The sequence below is a fragment of the Antechinus flavipes genome, chromosome 5, assembly GCF_016432865.1.
Source record: "Antechinus flavipes isolate AdamAnt ecotype Samford, QLD, Australia chromosome 5, AdamAnt_v2, whole genome shotgun sequence".
Lineage (NCBI taxonomy): Eukaryota > Metazoa > Chordata > Mammalia > Dasyuromorphia > Dasyuridae > Antechinus > Antechinus flavipes.
Genome location: NC_067402.1, coordinates 13,669,866 through 13,688,677, shown reverse-complemented (window position 1 = coordinate 13,688,677; position 18,812 = coordinate 13,669,866). Strand labels below are relative to the sequence as shown.

The 18,812-nt window shown below is 42.2% G+C and overlaps 1 protein-coding gene across 1 annotated transcript in view; it reads left to right on the top strand.

Moving 5' to 3' along the window:
• The window catches only part of IGF2BP3 (insulin like growth factor 2 mRNA binding protein 3), a 103,161-nt gene that overhangs the window by 22,774 nt on the left and 61,575 nt on the right, over window positions 1-18,812 (top strand). The window contains exon 3 of the mRNA XM_051961487.1: window positions 9,707-9,755. Coding sequence (XP_051817447.1) covers window positions 9,707-9,755 — 49 coding nt within the window. The remainder of the gene's footprint in view (window positions 1-9,706; window positions 9,756-18,812) is intronic.

Sequence of the window (18,812 nt, the reverse complement as noted above, 5' to 3'; positions counted from 1 at the left end):
CTAATAAGCTTTTCAGGGCAGAATTCTCACTCAGATCTTTCTGGCTTCTAAGTCAGTGTTGGCACTGAAGGTTATACTGCCTTTCCACTTAATATGATGCCCCCCCTCCATTGGCATTGGGATAGTCCCTTGCCAATCTAATCTTTTTTATGTGGGATGCTTAATTTAGTGTTTGATGATCCCACATCTCAACAGGAAATAAGTGACTTCCCTAAGATCGCATACATGAAGATTTGAGCTTCTCTCATCCCTAGTAAAATTTGACTGCAATGTGATCAAAGATCACATAAGATCATAAATTCACCACAAGCAAGATTTTAAAGCCATATCTGGCTTGCTGAGTGAAACACAGAACAGCTTCTATTCAGACATTTGAAAATCTCATCCCATGCCGGATCTGTAATTTTGGTGCCGGGGGAAGGAGGACATCACTTAGAGCAGACACTTAGTGAGCATAGGTGATTGTGGGACTCAGTTTCCTTTTCAGTAACACTAGGGGATCCGATTACTTAACCTCTCGAGGTCCTTCCAGTCTTACATCAGCGATTGTTATCTTAAAATAGGAACTACTTTATTGCACAAAAATGATTATCTCTCACAGCTGCTTTCTCCCTTAGGGGCCAAATATGATGGACGGGGAAAGTGCTTTGTAGACTTTTCTAACAAAGTTGTTGATGCTAGAAAAGGGGCAAGATAACACCCAGACATTATCGATGGCTTTCTGGCATTTTGATTTAGCAGCATATGTAGGAGGGTGGAGCCCAAGGCCGGCCAATTTGAAAAAGCTGCTTTGAAAAGCTTTAACTTGGGAGACTTAAATGTTTTCCTTAACAGTCGGGGATAAAGAGTACAGCAGTTAAAATTTCTCCCCTCCAGATTTTAAAAGTGCATTAAGTAGGCTTATTGCTCTCCCTGTCGTAAATGGTCATAATTATGTGGTTTTAGCCTAATTGTAACCTTGAAGAATAGCTAACCGCTGCCTTGGAGCAAGCCACCTTATCTAGATGCAGATTTTTAAGTGTTTTTACAGTAACAAGAAAACTCCCTACCTTGAGGGCTCCTTGCGGCTTTTTTGTAGGTGGCGTCCTAGGAAGTCCTACTGTAATTGTTCTATAGGAAGAAAGGAAAAAAGTGTCCCCTGCCTGACTCAGGGGAAAGAGAAAGGTAGTTATTGGCTTTAAACAAGCCAGGCTGTTACCGAACTTCACACAGAGACTTGGGAACTCTTATGTGCAGAAATTTCCTTCCGTGGGTCAGGGTTGAAGATGTCCTTAAGCCTTGTCCTCTATGGGAAAGGGACTTCTCAGAGGCCTGTAGGAGGCCAATATCAGAGGCAAGATTTAGTCTCTGATCCTTTGATTTCCAAGCGACTGACTAGTAAAAGAAGTGAATGTCTTCCAAGACTGTCCCAAAAAAAAAAAAAAAAAAAAAGGCACTTAGTAGTAGTTCTCATCCTAGAGTCCACAAATTTGTCTTTAAAACTATTTTGACAGCCATTTTGCAATTTTGTAATACAATTTTATGATTTTTGTTTTATGCTTTTAAAAATGTAATTCTGAAAAGAGACCCATTGGTTCACCAAACCGACCAAGAGGTTCCCACCCTCTCTTGAGAGAACCATAGGCAGCCCATGGGACAGTGGAGAAAGAACCCTGCATATGGAGTGCACTGGGTTGCTTTTGTGACTCAACACCTCCTTTTCCCTCTCCCTCCTCTGGGTTTCCTCGTCTGTAAAATGAAGGGTTTAAAAAATGGGATGCACCTCGAAGGTGCCTTTCTGCTCTTAATCAGAGATCCAGCTAGAATTTCCAAAAGTGTTCAAAGGGAGGAATCTCTGCCTCTGTGCCTCCAGACCCAGGGCCTAACCGTGGTTGTTATCACACGGCTTGGGTAGCTGGCCCCCTGCTTTTAGCTTTCATTTCATGCTGGAGGGGGCTGGGCTGTAACCTTGAAGAGCAATCCAGCCTGACTGAGCTGGAGTGGGTGTGGGGGTAGGGGAGAAATGAAATGGGCTTATACAAAGCCAGACAAAGAGGTGAGTTGGTGGAGGGCTCAAAAGGCCAGGTGGAGGGATTGGGATGGAGTCCTTGACCACCGCCACTCTAGCTCATTCTCCCGCCAGGGACCAATCGCTTGAATGCAGGGAGCTGGGGATTTGTTTTTTCTAAATGCTTATTTTCCTCTTGTGAACCATTATATTCTCTTGCATGCTTTATCCTGCCAGATTGTGTGTGGAGTGTTTAAAAATTGAACAAATAAGCCTTGTGAGCAGTGGAACTCGAGTGCTCAAAAACAAATCAGGAGGGGGCAGTTAAGCTAGGCTGCTCCATTTTCCGAACCTTTAGGTGATGGGAGTCTCAGTTCTTGGAGAAATGGGTGTTGTCCCTTAGTCACTTTTCAAATATCACTTGCTCCAAATCTAACTCCAGGGAGCACCTGTTGAGTGCTCCTGTGAAATCCTACTGGTTTGGCAGCCTCCTGACACATGATTTACTATCAGCCCACTTATAATTGTTGCAGTTCATACGTTATTTCATTTGATCCTTCAACTCCTGAGAGGCAAGTATTAGTGCCCTAATTTTAGAGCCGAGAAAACAAGACTTGGGGAGAGCTAAATGACTAGCCCATGGCCACACAGCTCTGCTCCAAGATGAGTGCTTTAGCTCCTCTGACCAAGTAGGGCTGTTTTGTTTTTTCCCCCATTGCCATCGCTTTAGTCCACTCAGTGAGTCTCTTCCTTCGTGGACTGATGGCTTTGTAATGTTTTAATGATCCCAGATAGAGTATGAATCCTCAATGAATGTGAAAAATCCTCTCTGTGCATCGGGTTAAAATAAGCTATTTCAGTAACCTGAGAATCTCTAACTTCATTCCAAGCTAGCTAAGAGTAAACTAGATTGGATTTGAGAGCAGCTACTTTCTTAATAACTGATTTCAAATCATGGCAACCCTATGGGGGGAATTCTGTTTTGTGATCTATGCAGACCTCAAACTTTTTGTTTTTTAATATGGGAGGAAAAGGGAGAACAATAGCTATTTTTCTAAATGTGTCTGAAGCTTCTATGAATAGTCTATTGTAGAATAAAGCTTTGGGCTTTTTTTCCTCCCAGAGGCTGTTCTCCTTCCACTAAATCTAAGCCCAGAAGATGTTCGTTTTTTTTTTTTTTTTCTGTATCTCTGGCTCTCTCGTTTTTTGTTTCTTTTCTTTTCTTTTTCTTTTTTTTTCTTTTTTTTGGAAGACCTGCAAAGGTCTTATTAAGCAGCTCAGTTAAATAGTAGAACCAGTAGCAATGTTAAACAGCATGGGTTCCTGCCACGGATTGCAGCGTTTGTGATTTTATGAAATAGTTGCAGGAACTTTTTTGTTGGAAGGCTACATTTTCGGATGCTTAAGACCCAGGACAAAGAGTGGAGTCAACTCTCTTGTTCAGGGATAGACGGTGAAGTCTGTGAATAACTCAATTCAACAAGTATTCATTGGGCTTTTATAGGTCCCGGCCCTCTCACAGAAAAAGAAACATTGTCTGCCAATGAGCTGACAACCTATTTGGTAGACGTCTTACCCATGAGAAATGAGGCAGCGACCATTAAATTGCCTGAGAGGAGATGGAAGTTCTAGAGCTAGAATCAGCCGTAGAAACCATCTTATCCCTCCCTCGTGGGGTACAGATGAGAAAGCCGAGACCCCCAGAAGTACGAGGATCCGTCCAAATAATTAGTAACAGCTTTGGAACCCAGGAGCTAAGAATCCAAAGCCGGGGCTTTGCCTCTGCTGCTGGGCTTTTCCTCTGCTGCTGGACTTTTCTCATAGTCATTGCCAGGTTTTGAACTTGAGCTTAAAGGCTGGTTGGAGATGCCAGCTAGTGCTTGTGCTGTGACAAGGACGCCATAAAGTCCCAGAGGAAGCCTTGAATGTTAGAAGAACCGCCTATGCACAATCAGGAGGGTGATTTTAAAAATCTGAGTCTTAGTGGGAGGAATGACCTGGAAAAAGACTTATCAGGTGTCGTACATGAGGGGAAAAAACCCACCAGCGGCTGGGAGCTGAGCCCGCAGCTCAGAGGGCTAAGTGATGGGGATTTCTTAGCAACATTAAAATGCAATAGTAATTTTGTAAATGCTGTTGGTGGCCTTAACACGGATAATCTTTTGAATAACTCTGGGCTGCAGCCACAGCTGCCTGCCTTTCTCTTTGCCTTCTTTCTAATAATAAGTATGGGGAAAACTTAGCATGACCAATCATTTAATTTCAGTATTAATCATACTCGACGTGTATTATGATGAATATGCTCACTTCATGTATTTCAACAACAATCGGATAGTTAAAACTTGACATTATGGCCCATCTGTCGTGAGGTTAGGACCTTAAGCCAATCTCGTCACCTGGGAGGTCTGATCTGTGAAATCCAAAGTGTTGGGCTAGATGATGGCAATAATGATGATAATGGATGCTAATGGAGACTTTTAAGGTTTTGCAAAAGCCCCTTCTTTTTCATTAGCTTTTTTGATCTGCACGACAGACTTTTCCAGGTAAGTGCTCTGGGTACTAAGCCCCGCTTTGTTAATTCGTAGAAAATATTTTCTTGATGTCTTTTGCTTTTGCACTCATTTCAAACACTCCTCCCCCAGCTTCAGTCTTATAGGGGATTCTGTTTGGAGCAGTGTAAAGGGAATGGGATTGAGAACCTCAGGCAGATCACTTAGTTTCTTAGCTATAAAACGATGCATTCGGATTGTATGCCCTTTCAGGTTCTTTCTCATTTTCTAAATCTGTGATCCCGTGTTCCTTCTTTGTAAAGAAAGAGGAATAAAAGGGTTTTAAGAGTCCCCATTTTACAGATGAGGAAACTAAAATAGCAACAGGATAAGAAAATGGCTGACATCTCTTTCAATTATGTATCAAATAATCATAGATTCAGAGCTGAAAGGGATGGCAGTAGTCTAATCCGATCCTCTCATTTTTCAAATGAGGAAATGGAAGCATGGAGGCTAAGTGACTTAACCAGCTTCACACAGAAAGTAGGAAGAGAAGCCAGGATTTGAATCCAAGCCTTCCATCTCCAAATTGAGCACTCTTTCTAATGTAGTTTAAAAAGAAAAACAAGCAAACAAAACTGTGCAAAGCACTTCATTTGATATCGGATCTTAGCAACTCTTGAAGGTTTTAAAGTTCTACCATAGGTAGTACTACTACTACTAATAATAATAATGATAGCAACAACAACAATGGAATTTTACCTCATTCTATATAATTCCATTGCAATGATTTAGTTTAACTTTCTGGCACACAAAGCATCCTGTATCTTTCTCATGTCCTGTACTTGGAGAAAGTGCCTTGTGCTCAAAAAACCCTTAAGGTTACAAATTACACTTTTGTGATTAAATTCAGCCCTTATCCCTAAATGATGGGAAGTCACAATCACCTGAAAACGCCAGGTTTTGAGCCAAGATGAAGCCTCTTCCTGGAGACACAAATCTCTAAAACCCCAGTTGTCTGCAAAAGACTTGACTGGTGGCCCCTTTGGACAGAAGTCTTGAGCTTATGTCGCCATCTGGTGTCTTGACTTAGGAAGTGTTGGACCCAAAATCTCTTTCCTCCCTCTCATCTAGAGCTTTGGGACGATCTTAGAGCAAAAATCCCCTTCCTTCTATGTGTCCTGGGCTCCTCTGGACGGTCTGGTGAAGTCTGTAAGCTCATTCCCTGAATAACGTTTTTAGATGCATAAAATACATACAATTACAAGGGAAACTGTAATCATATTGAAATGTAGTTAGGAAAATTAAAAATTTATGCACCCCAGATTTAAAAATCTCTGTTTGAGAGATATTTTAGTCCACTTTCACGTTGGACATAAAATAAACGAATTGGAGAAAAAACAATAAAAAGAGAATTTGCCCAAGTAGTTTACAGCTGGGGAGCTGCCAGCAGACTTTCCCTTTTTTATCTCCCCCAGGGAAGTCATTCGTATTGTGGGGTGCAGTAAGCCAAAATAAGGAGGGACAGTAGGAAAAGGACAGGAAGCTAGAACTGTCTGGCATGGCAAACTCATGTTTTGGGGGAGAGAGGAGGGTAAAATAATTGGTAGAAGCCAGATAGATTTTTGATTATTCAATGAAAAAAGTTCCTTCTCTCTTAGATAACTGAGTTGCTTACATTTAGAAAATTCATCGAATGCTCTTACCAGAGAATGAAATATGATGTGGTGATGTCATCCCAGACTTCATCAAAATATACCCAAAGTACTTAATTAGCTATTTTTCAATAAGTCCAAGCTGTTTTGGAGGTGGCTAATATATTTTTACCTCCAGAACCCTAGTTTGACTGAATCTTGGCCATGTGGAACATGTCAAAAGTTAGATTAAGGCACTTTCTTTTTCTTAGGAAAAAACTGCCTGGTTACTGTACTCTTCTTGATAAAGCTGGATTTATGACTTTTGTCTTCAGGTATTTGGTGCTTAACACAATACCTAGCACATAGTAAGTGCTTAACAAATACTGACTAATGATTCTAGGGCACTTCAAGTGGAGCTTGATGACTAAAATTTGGATTTATCTTATCTTTCAACAACAAAAAATTGCACTCCATTTTTGATATTTGAAGTGCTGATAAGGAGGGCTTAATTTTGACCACCTTTAAATCACCTTTTGGGGTTGGTCAACTAATAAGCATTTATTTAGTGCTAGGGATACAAAAAAAATAAAAAATAAAAAGCAATCCCTGTCCTCAAGGAACTTACATTCTAATGGAGAAGACCACATGAATATAAATAGAAATATACATAGACATCCTACCTAGATGGAAGGTAATCTTTGATAAGGAGGCAACTATACTCGAGTTGAGCCTTCCTATGATTTAGACTGCTATGGATCTCTCAGTTTCTATAGATGTTTTTTTTTAAAAAAAAACAAACAAACCAGAAGTTCATTGCAGGTTTTTTTTTTTTTTTTAAACATCTATAGAAACTGAGAGATCTGCCAGATCCCAAGTCCCCTGAGACTTATGTATATGGGGAAAATCCTACCCACCAGTCTGTAGATCCATAGTCAATAAGAGGAAACCCATTAGTATGAAAGGCAACCAATTCTTTTTGCTTGACTTGCAAAAGGAGTTGTGGGGGTGGGTGAGAGAAAGTTGTCTTCAAAGCATAGGGTTCATTTCAATTTGATGGCTATTTCACACAAAAACATTCTCATTGAATAATTAAAAAACAAACAAAAACCCTAGCAACTAATCTTGGACTAAGAGCCCAGTAGTAATATGATTATTTTATTCAAAACATTTTAGTTATTCAAGAAAGAAAAATCTAGGAAATTCTTCATCTGGGTATATTTTTCAAAACACATTTCATGTTGACAGTTTTGTTTCCTTGCCTTTTTTGCTTGCCTTTTCATACAAATAAATATTTTCTTCTAGTAATGTGTGAATTGAATTTTGAAAAATATGGCATTAAATATTTTATCTGCTCTACCACCCATATTCTTAAATAAATACTGTAGAAGGCCAACTTGGGGGAGATTTCGTTTTCTCACTCTCCACAAATGAGATGCACAGTTTTAGCCTGGCAAGCAGGAAAATGAGAAGGTGCCAAATAGCCGATAGATGAAGAAGAGGTGGGGAAATTTCTTAAAGGAGATCTGGCTGAGAGACCCCAGGCTCTATAAGGAAAGATCTGCTGGAGTCCTAGTGTCCCCCAATTTACATGATAGATATTCCCAGAGATATGTAAATGTCCCTCTCTTTTAAAAAAAAGACACTGGGGGGATTTCCTATTTATAGGAAAATTGAGCCCTGACTATTTCAGGAAAGCAAAGCCTCCTTTTGTTAAGGATGTGACTTCTCTGCTACATCCATTCCCTAACCCCTAGTCCCAGTTTACCTGAATTATAAATTCAGATTTTTGTATACCCATGTTTCTCCCGATGGGGGACTCCTAGATAGCCCCAGTAGGTAGCTGTGTGCTTTTCTTCCCTGGACATTTATCAAAGGATTCTTTCTTCTTTTGTTAGTCAGATCCCAAACTCTTTGTTTTAAGAAATAGCATTAACATTTTTTAATGGGTCTGACTTGCTAGAAACACAATCCTAGTCGCCTGTGACTACATTGAAATCCTTATGTTGGCCGTGGATTGTTTCAAAGCAAGAATCTTTTTTTCAGTGACTTAAAAATTAAAAGCTATACACGTGTTTCTTCTTTAATAGGCTCTCTTTGGAGTTATATTGCTTCAAATCTTATTTTCTGATACAATGAGGAAAAACCTCAAGCATCTCCCTCCCCAATCCCCCAAGTGCTCTCTTTATTGCTAGTTCCTGCATTGGTTTTTTAAAAGAACCCCCCCAGGAGTTAGGGGTCAGTATTTGCAAGGGGTGAAGGTAATGGTGGGGGGAGCCCATTGCCGAATTAAGCCAGAGGGAGGAGACAAAGGAATTAATTTTGAATTTAGGCTGAACGCTACTAATATTGGCTATACTCTGGCCAGACCCCTGTTTCATTTCCCAGATAACATGTCACTGAAAAAATGATAGAACTGCCTGGTGTTTGGGGGAAACAGAGCATCATGAACTTAGGGAGACTTAGGGAGGAATCTTGGACTCGGATCTCTTGGAAGGGACCTTAGAAATAGATCAAACCCCATACTTTATGGGGGAGACAGAAAGAAGCCCAGAAGTGGGAATTGCTTTTGGCGCAGGTTACCCGTCAGATCAGAAGGCTGAGTGTCTGGCCTGATACTTGATAAATATTTGGATCAAATTGAATTGAGTTTTTTTTTTTTAATGAATTGAGTTCTTCCTCCATTTGTTCTAGTATTAATACTCCATCTTTCCCATAATTGCTTTGTCTTGACTTAATGCATAAATTGTATCCTGCCCTGCCCCTCAGCATTCTTGAAGGTGAAGATTTATTATTATTTTTTTTAACTTTTATACCTCCAAACCTCCTTCAATGCCTGACATAGAGTTGGCACTTAAATGTTGAACTAAGAATTCGTTGAGTTATTTTAAAAAATAGATTTGGGGGGATAGTTTTAATTTTTACATCACCCCAAATTTTCCCTCTTCCTTTTGCCAGAGAATCACTTCTTGTTCCAAATAATTATTAAAACCGACTTTAGAGTTTCATTCCTCCAGTTCTCAGAGTGCTTGCTCTGCCCTGGGAAAGCATTTAGTTTCTGGGCACATAGGGATTCCTCACCTTAGAAAGAAAGCTCCCAGAGGGCAGGTATCATTTGTTTGGGCTTCTTTATCTTGTATTTCTAATGTTTGGCACCATGCCTTGTTTGATATGTAGGAGTGGATTATTAAAATGTTGACTTGTTGAGTTGAATAGTAATGGGTTATTAAAATGTTGATTTGAGTTGGGTAGTAATGGATTATTAAAATGTTGATTTGTTGAGTAAAGTAGTAATGGATTATTAAAATGTTGATTTGTTGAGTAAAGTAGTAATGGATTATTAAAATGTTGACTTGTCGAGTAAAGTAGTAATGGATTATTAAAATGTTGACTTCTTGAGATGAAGTGCTTTTTGTGATAAGGGGAGGATGATCCTTGGTGGCTTCCTGATCTGGAATATGGAGAATTTTAATATCTAGTTCTTTTTTTTTTTTTAAATGGAAGATGTGACTGTCATTTCCAAATGCTGTTTGCTGGAGGTTTCTGCATATATTTTCCGACCCATCCCCTAATTCTTTTCTTTTATCCCTCTCCAGGAGCCGTAAGATCCAGATCCGTAACATCCCGCCTCATCTTCAGTGGGAGGTAAGAATTCTTATATTTAAAATGAAGTTGTTACTATTGATTCTTTCATAAGCCTCCCGAGCCCCTCCCTTTGCTCACCCCCATCCCTGGCACTCCCCGGCTTCCTGCATTGCTGGAGCCCACATATAAACTCATTCTACTCTTGGGGAGTGGTTGTGGGTGGGGGTTCCTTATGGCGCAAGGGAGGAAACCAGTCTCCTAAAGCTATTCGCTGCCTTGGTTTCTTTGGGGTATGTATTTAAAAAAAAATATTGAAATGGGTTTCTCTGGTGAATGATGCTGTCTGGTTCCTTAACCGAGGGGCTTGTCCATGCCAGCTCTTCTTGGCTAGAGTTCAGTCATCTTCTTTAATTTAAACCCAAATTTCCATGCTTGGCAAAACGCTTAAAAAATGAAACTAAATAGTAGACATGGGTGTCTTCCAAATATTTGTCTGTTTGGTTTTGCCCCTGAATGATGGCATTTGACTGATTGTGTGTGTATATAGAGTCAGATCATGGTTAGTCCAAGTTTGAATGAGATCCTGTGCCCCTGGAAGCTTCTGAGGACTGATTGTGGTATCACAAGTGAGACATTCTGACTTGACAAGAAGCCCCAAGCCAGGAAGGCAGCAGTGGAAAGTTGGGAAAGTGAGAATAATCCATCTCCTTTTCCTTAACAAAACAACACAAAACACACCCAATCTCCCTGGCTGCTTCTTTTTGAATATTTCTAAATGTGTTTTTAAAAATTTTTAATATATTTTTTTCCTTTCAAAGGACATTTGATAAGAGAGCACTTAAAGTTTTGGGGTGGGACCTTTTGTGCCACCAAAAAAAAAAAATTGTATTTAAAATAACATACTGCAAACTCCTGTGTGGTCTCTTAGCTTTCTTTAAGTTTGCCACCGGGAGTGAGGAGGGGGCCCACCTAGTATCCTGGAAGTTTCTCAATTTCCCTTGATATCACAAATGTAAGAAATTGCAGTGAGCCACCCTTGCCTTTGAAGAAAGGCCCTTGATTATCAGTAATCCCTGTTAGAAAAGGCCAACCAGTCCTCTAGACTCTCTCCCGAGAGATCCGAAAAATCGGTCTCAGTCTCTCTCTCACACAATTTTTATTTGGATTTTTTATATGGGTTGAGGATACTTGCTCTGGGCTCTTGGTAAGTTTCCCCCAATTTTGGGACCAGATCTTAGGGATGAAGAGATAGACCCCAAATTCAAGGTCAATAGAGAGAAGTGATTGGATTTGCTATTTTTGATGCAGGATAAACCCCAGGATCCCAGGTTCAAAAGCTTAGTTGTAAATAAGACTGCCTAATAGGAATTACCTTTTAGAAGTCTGTGGGTAATCTAAATGCAGCTGCCGCCCATTACCTGTGAAGTCATACATTTGAAAAGCCTCCTTGAGAACCAGCTTGCGATTCAAGGTTAGGCAGCAGATTTTCTTCTTTATTTTGCTTTCCAAGAGGCATTAAAATGTAACTTTTTTTTGAATTGGAGAGAATTCACATCTGATGGTGTCAGGAAGCTGAGTCTCCCTAATTTGACAGAGAATAATGCTTCCTGCAGCTCTGCATTTTTGCATTTTAAACTTCCAGCTGCTCCAGAGACACACCCTTTGCCTTTATTTTATTACATTATTTTGTCCCCATTCTAGATTATAGAAGTAATCCGCACTCTTAGCCACCCTCAGGAGGTGCAGGGGACACTTGACTTAGATTTCCAGTTGAGTCTCTCAGCAATCCAGTGAATTTAGATGTGGGGGAACTGAGGCTGAGAATGACGTGACTTCCCTGGACTATCCCGTCCCGGAGCTGGGATTTGAGCCCACGTCTCCCAGCCTTGCCTTTTAAGAAGAGGGGAGGCTGTGAGCACAGGGAGAATGTGGAGCTTTCCCCTCATGGCCAATGTCCGTCCCCTGGTCCTTCTGATCATCTGAGCGCTGAGGGGCATCCAGTGTTAACTGTGATTCCCCCCCCCCCCCAGTTGTTTTCTTCTTTTGCAATATCTTTTTAAGCCATATTAGACAAGGGTCGTCCCTATTGTATAATTTGGCTAAACTGAGGTACAGAAAATTGAACTTCCTTAGGATTTCATCTTGGTCAAGCCCCGAGCGGACTCGGAGAGGGGGATGTGGGAGTTTTAAAAAACTACCCATGGAAATGCTGGTCTTGAATAATAATTGACCAGTGACTGTAATGACCAGAGGGTGGAACAGCCTCAGCTCTATACTTTTTGCCCCTTTCTGGAGAGTCTCTCGCTTGTTCTTCTCTAAAGTGAGCCCGGGAAGCCACTTTCCAAAAAGCCTCTCGAGGTATAGACCCCCCTTCCCTCCCCAAGCCTTCCTCATCAGTGAGGAGCCCGAGCCCAGTGGAGGGACGCCTATTTGTTCCTGGGGAATGTTGGCTGCTGGGCCCAATTGAAAAAAGCCTCCGTCTCCCCTTCCCTTGGAAGTTCCACACCATAATAGGGTAGGGAATGGTCCTGCAGTGGGTCCTTAGCAGAGCTTTGTTTTCCTCTCTCCCTCCCTCCCTCCTCCCCCCTCCCCACTTCTTACAGGAGTCCAGGCAGGGACTCCCCTCTCCCTGGCCCAGGTACCGTTTGTTGCCTTTTTCTCATGACACCCAATCTGGGCACAGTATATTCGAGTTCAGTTATGTCCATCAGGCACTTCTGAGTGTTTCTAATGTAGCAGACACTCTTAGTCTTGGGGATTCCAGAAAAAAAAAAAAAAAAAAAAACCATCTCCTGCCCTCGAGGAGCTTAATGCCTTCCTGGGGAATAGCCCACCATCTCCTGCACATAAATAGGAACATCTAGAGGATGTGCAAGGGGGGTGAGAGGATGAAGCCCTGGGGGACGGGCTCTGAGTTTGGGGGACCAAGGTGAGCATTCTGCAGGACAAGGGAGGAGGGGAGATCCCTTGAGTTGATTTTGTGGAGTCCCTTTTGGGAGGATCTCTGCCTGCCAGAAGAATTAGTTCAGCGTTTCCTGGCACCTTCAGTCCATAGGATCGGAGGGTTATGGGAAGACAGCAGGTGCTGCTTTTCTGGGCTGCTTACCTCACCTCGAGGCGCCACTAAGGCTCTACATTTGGCACATGTCTGGGGAGGGGAAGGGGCCGAGCTAGGGGGGCTCAGAGAAGCCCGCCGCCAAGACTCCTTTTAAAGGAGTGAGAACCAGTGGGCCCCAAACACATGTCTTTCTGGCCATATCACTTTCAGGCTCTTGACCGGTCAGCCATCTTAGACATTTCAATCCCTCGGGGACTTGCCAAGAAGGCTACGTGATAGGGCTTTGGGGAGAAATCTATATTGGGTGAGCTACTAATAACCGAGTGACCCAACCATAGGAGATGGTCACCTTCTGACACCCTCCATTTCCCCCAGTCTCCCAGAAAACCCCACAGAAACAATGCTCTTCAGACAAAGGTACACCTGGGGTTGTGATTAAATAATTCCAAACCCTTGAGATGGGGCTGCTCCAAAAGGAGAATTCGGATTCGTGTCTTTGGAGGCTTGCAGGATTCCTTCACCCACCCAGAATCTAAGTTCTCTAAGGTTGTCACCAAATAAGATATGCTTCAGCTCCTTCACAAAAGGGAAAGGGACATGCTGAGCCTAGTGGTTAGAACCCTGAGTTGGAATATGGCAGACCAGGGTTCAACTCCTGCCCATCTTCACCCCTACTTCCTAGCTATCCAATGGACTCTGGGCAAGTCACTTCATTCCTTCTCAGTGTCAGTATTGTTAGATAGGAAATGGACATCATCATAGCGCATATTGGGCAGTATTTTGTGGAACTCAATTGAGATCATGTATTTTTAAAAATTTGCAAAACATTATCCCTGAAGTCAGGAGGACCTGAGTTCAAAACTGGCCTCAGACACTTAACACTTCCTAGCTGTGTGACCCTGGGCAAGTCACTTAGCCCCAATTGCCTCAGGGGAAAAAATTACAAAACTTCATTTCAACAAGCATTTTTAAAGTGCTTACTATATGCTCTAAAAGGCAAGTTTTTATTTTTATTTTAAAAATAGATTTTAATGCTATTTCTTGGTTTTATATTGCCCAAATTTCCCCTATATTCTTTTACTACTTCAGAAATTTCATTGATGGGATAGTCCCTTGTAAATTAAAAAAGAAAAAAAAAGAGCCCATCTCTCCATTTTGTCCAGATTATGGAGGTGTTGTCTATTTTAAAAAGAAACCCTGCAATAGGGAAGTGTTCTAAACAATCTTAGCCTAGGAGCTTAGTGATCCTCAAAGCCCTCACAATTACAGAGCCCCAGAGTGGCAAGCAAAGGAGAGAGAGACAGACACAGAGAGAGAGAGAGACAGAGAGAGAGACAGACTCAGAGAAACAGACCCAGAGAGACAGACACAGAGGAGAGAGAGACAGAGGAGAGAGACAAGAGACACAGTGAGACACAGAGAGACAGACACAGAAGAGAGAGACAGAGAAATAGAGACATGGAGAGACAGAGACACAGAGACCCACTCAGAGAGAGGGGTCCAGGAAGCTTTTTGGAGAAAGCTAGGAAGATTGCCCCTCTGCTCCAGAGCCTTCTACCTCACTTTTTGTGGGGCCTGGCTAGAGCATCCCGGAGGAGAAAGCCCCCAGGGACAAAGATGAAAACTTCTCCCTGCCCTTGGAGTTTGCAGCAGGGGCAGCACCGGGGGGCCCCTCTGCCCTCCTGGCCCTCCAGATCAGGAATCCCTGGGTCTTGCCTTGTCTCCAAGGCGGTTCCTGCTTCTCTCCTCCTTGCCTGGAGCGCTCATGGGCGAGCCCTGCCAGAGCCAGGAGCAGAGCCCAACCTTGAAATGGAAATAGAAAATAAGGGTGTGGTGCGGGTTAGGTTTCTGTCTTTGGAGGAGAGAAGGCTTTCTCAGTATTTGTGGAGGGACGTTTTGGCTCATCTCTGCGAGCCAGATATTTCTCGAAAGATTTTTTCCTTTCCAAATGGGGCACTGGAATGGGAGGCTGCGGGTCCACAGAGCAGCTGGCTGCTCTTTGATCTTAAAAAAGGGCCTCCTTTTATAGCTGGGCAGGGCTGTGCCTCCCAGGACGGTTTTGGTGCTTGTTCTGGGGGACCCCTTCATAATCAGGGCAAAAGAAGATGACTGACTTCCTATAGAAGGGCTGGGATGTGAGCCCCCAGGTTTTCCCTTGGAATTCTTTGCTCTCTTGGAGGCAAAGAAGTCTTGGCTCTGTGTGTGTGTGTGTGTGTGTGTGTGTGTGTGTGTGTGTTGGGGAAATAACCTCACAGTAAGGGTGGGTTTCATGTTTAAAACACCTGGAAAAGCTTGATCATCTTGAATCTGCTGCTGTTGGATTAATAATTGTTGAATTAATATATACAATGTTAATAACTGTTGTATAAAAATGTTGTAATAGTTTCAAACCCGGTCTTTTCACTTTGAATCTGGTGTCCTTGCCCCTGTACAACAGGGGCTTCCCAACTAAAGAGCCCCCGTTGATGTGTCTTATATTCCACAGCCCTTCCTGTGTGTCTCACTCTGCTTCCTAAGGGTTGCCAGCTAGAACATTGGTATAATGGGGAGCCATATGTATGCTTAAATAATTCCTGATGGGGCAACCAGGTGGCACAATGAACAGAGCCCTTGCCTGGAGTTGAGGCAGTTCAAATTCAACCTCATGTGTAGACCAGATATCTACAGCTGTGTGACTGAGCAAGTCACTTAATCTTGTTTGCCTCAGTTTCCTCATCTATAAAATGAGCTGGAGAAGGAAATGGCAAACCATGGTCAAGGAGTTAGACACGACTGAACAACAACCAAAGAATTATTTGATCGATTGAAATATTTATACAAATAAACAGCCCTAGAAATAATCTGTTCTAGTTTTATAGGCGAGACCCTGAACCAGGAATTGAGCAGATTGTTCTCCCCATCTGCTTATTCCCCAGTAGATGAAAAAGGATTTTTGTTTCTTTATTAAAAGCTTTTGGAAAGGCATTGCCCTTGGCCCCAACTCTAATTTGGTACCTGCCATGATAGCATGCCCTAAAATGGGCTTCTCTTTTTTAGGGATTGGTAGGAGAGTGAGGGGATACAGAGCATGTGCTCTACTTTACATGGTCTTCAGGTTCCCTCCCAGCAGGGATGTAACTAAGGCTCGTACCTTGCTGCTTCTTACTGACAGGTGTGGACCACTCTTGGGAGTTATGTTGAGTTTTGTGCTGTGAAGTTATTGGGGAAGTGTCACAGTGAGATTGGCAGGACACTTTGCAACCTGAAATTTAGAAGCTGAGCTTAGGATTTTGATTGGGGGAAGTCACTGATTGTAAGAGCAGATCCCATAGGGGAATTTAGAACCGTGTTCCTGAGTGGAGACTAGTACCTGCTTCATGGTACAATTGGCATTTTCAAGCACCCACTATGTGCCAGACACTGTACTAAGTACTGAGGAGACACAGAAAGACAAAAGACAATCCCTTCCCTTAAAGCAATCATAATCTAACATGAGAGACAGTGTGCAGTCAGCTATGTTTAGACAAGTGCACCGATGTTCACAGGATGATTTGCTCAAAGCATTCTAGCTGGAGAGAGCAAGGCTAGTCCTAGTATTTGCTAGTTTTGTGGTTGAGGTAACCAGTTGAGTGGGAGTTGGTACAGTCATTACCTTTTGTAATGCTTTTGGTCATCCGATTTGCTAAGGACAGAGCAAGGCTTGAATATGATTTAAGTCACTGTCCTGGACTATTCAATCTGCAAAAAACAATCCCTGAGTTCATTGGGAGGAAATAGGTGATCTCTTAGCACCCATCACCTCACCAAATTTGAATATTGCTTCCGTGGTTAGTTAATGGTAGCTGCTCTTTGCTTTCCATTCTGAAGTTTATTCTCTTGGGTAGAAGAAAAAGAAAGAGCTGAATAGACTTGCCTTCTTAGATCATTGAGATATAGCTGTGAATTTCTATTCCTTCTCTTAAAACAGAAGAGAAATCCTCTTTAAAAAATATTATCCAGGCCAGCTAATTGGGCTAGTGAATAGAGCACCAGCCCTGAGATCAGGAGGAGCCGAGTTCAAATTTGGCCTCAGTCACTTAATACTTCCTAGCTGTGTGACCCTGGGCAAGTCACTTAATCCCAATTGGCTCAGGGGAAAAAAATTACTATCATCCTTAGCATTGATCACAATATTTCTCTATCTTTTGTATGTGATTTAAAAAAAATGGAGTTGATCCATGAGTTCCCTGTGCATCCATATTGATCTTTTTAGATATTTCCTCCTTTTTTTCCTCCTTCTATCCTCTTCATTGAAATTCTGAGTAAATTAAAGTAATTGCTTCTCAGAGAGCACATCATCCCTCTTAAGGTGACTTTGCTGTTAATTGGAGGACATAAGATTCCATCATTTGCCTGAAATCTTTGAAAATCTACTGTATTATCTTTTTAAGATCTGTTCTATTCCTTTTGAATAAAGTAATTTTCCACTGTCACGTTCTAATCCTGCATCCCAGCATAGCCAGTCTCGGCTATAGTGACAGCCACCAGAGTGATAGCTTTCCATTTCCCTTGATTATTTTTGCTCTGTACATCTGTGTGTAGACCACGAGTAGCATTCCCTATTGTCCTCCTTGAATATCCCTGATGAATTTCTAGAAGAAGACGGTCTGGTGTCTGTTCTTTACTGAGGGGCCGTGTCCTTGGGAGTAGAAAGCATGGCTTTGAGCTTGGTCTCCACCACTTATTTACTCTGCTTAACCTAGAGTTTGAACATTCATAGTTCTTTCTTTGCAGTGGAAGAAACTCAAACATAGCATAACCTACGGGTCACTAGGACATTCCCCTCACCCTTCCTATTTAATACAAACTCTCTGAGGCCTTTTCTCTCTTTATCAAGTTGTTTCAGTCTGTAATTGCCATATCCCTGTTATTTCCCCCAATTCAAACAATAAATTCAAATAGCATCTGTTGAACACCTACTACTAACCCAGTAGTGCTGGGCATAGGGGGAATGGCATGAGCCAGCCTCGCCTTCAGGGTACTTATGTTCCATCGAATGGCTCAATTCTCACTTCTTTGGAAGAAGCCCAGCTCTCTCTTTATCTCCTCACCTTTTTCTACATCTCCAATATCCTTTCAAAGTCTTCCACTTTCATTGCACCCAAGCCTAACTTTGCACAGGAGCCAGTGGCAAAATTGTGTGTTAGTCATGCATTTCTGTGTTCTTGGGTCCTAAAGTCCACAGACTTGTCATGTATTACTCATAAAACTGAGATAAGGACTGTGTTCCAAGAATTGTGTTAATGTGTCACAGTGGCAGGTAAATGTTATCAGAACGACACCTTTCAAAGATCTGTTAGAACTTGGAACAGGCTGGCCATCTGCAAGCCCAGGGACCTTCCATGATTTCTGTTTATCAGAACTCAGCTTTGCCTCTAACTTGTAGCTTAGAGCTTTTTCTATGATTCTTTGCCTCGAGGCAGAATTCAGACAAAACGAGCTGCTGTTGGGTCAGTCAGATCAGAGGATGTTTATTAAGCACTTCCTATGTAGAAAGCACTTTGGGTGAGAAGAGACATATGAAGAATTGCTGCAGAGCTCATTTTCTCACTCCCACCCACAATCCTTCTCCTTCTGGCTTCCCTAGTCCACTAATGACATCATTATTCCAGCTATCACACAGGCTCAAACCTTGTTCGTTTTTGATGCTCTCATTTCATTGACCCCACCTTCATTTGGTTCCCAATTATGGCTGTTTTTCCCCCTTACTTACATCTCTCGAATCTCTCTTTCTTTCCTACCATAGAGACTAACTTGTCCCCAAGAGTCTTTCAGCAGCATCAGTCTCTTTGCTTCCCATCTCTGCTGCTTCCAGTCTCTGGACTGCTGATACCAGATCCTGCCCAGACATATTCAGTGTTGCTTTGCTTCCTGCAGAATTGTCAGACTTCTTAGCTGGACATAAGGTCCTCTACACTCTTTTTCTGCTCAATCCCATTTCTTTGCCATTATGACTCTTCTCCCTGATCTCAGCCCTCCTAGACGTAAATATTCTACTTGGCAGTATGCATTTTGGATATGCTTCCTAAGGGCACATAGTT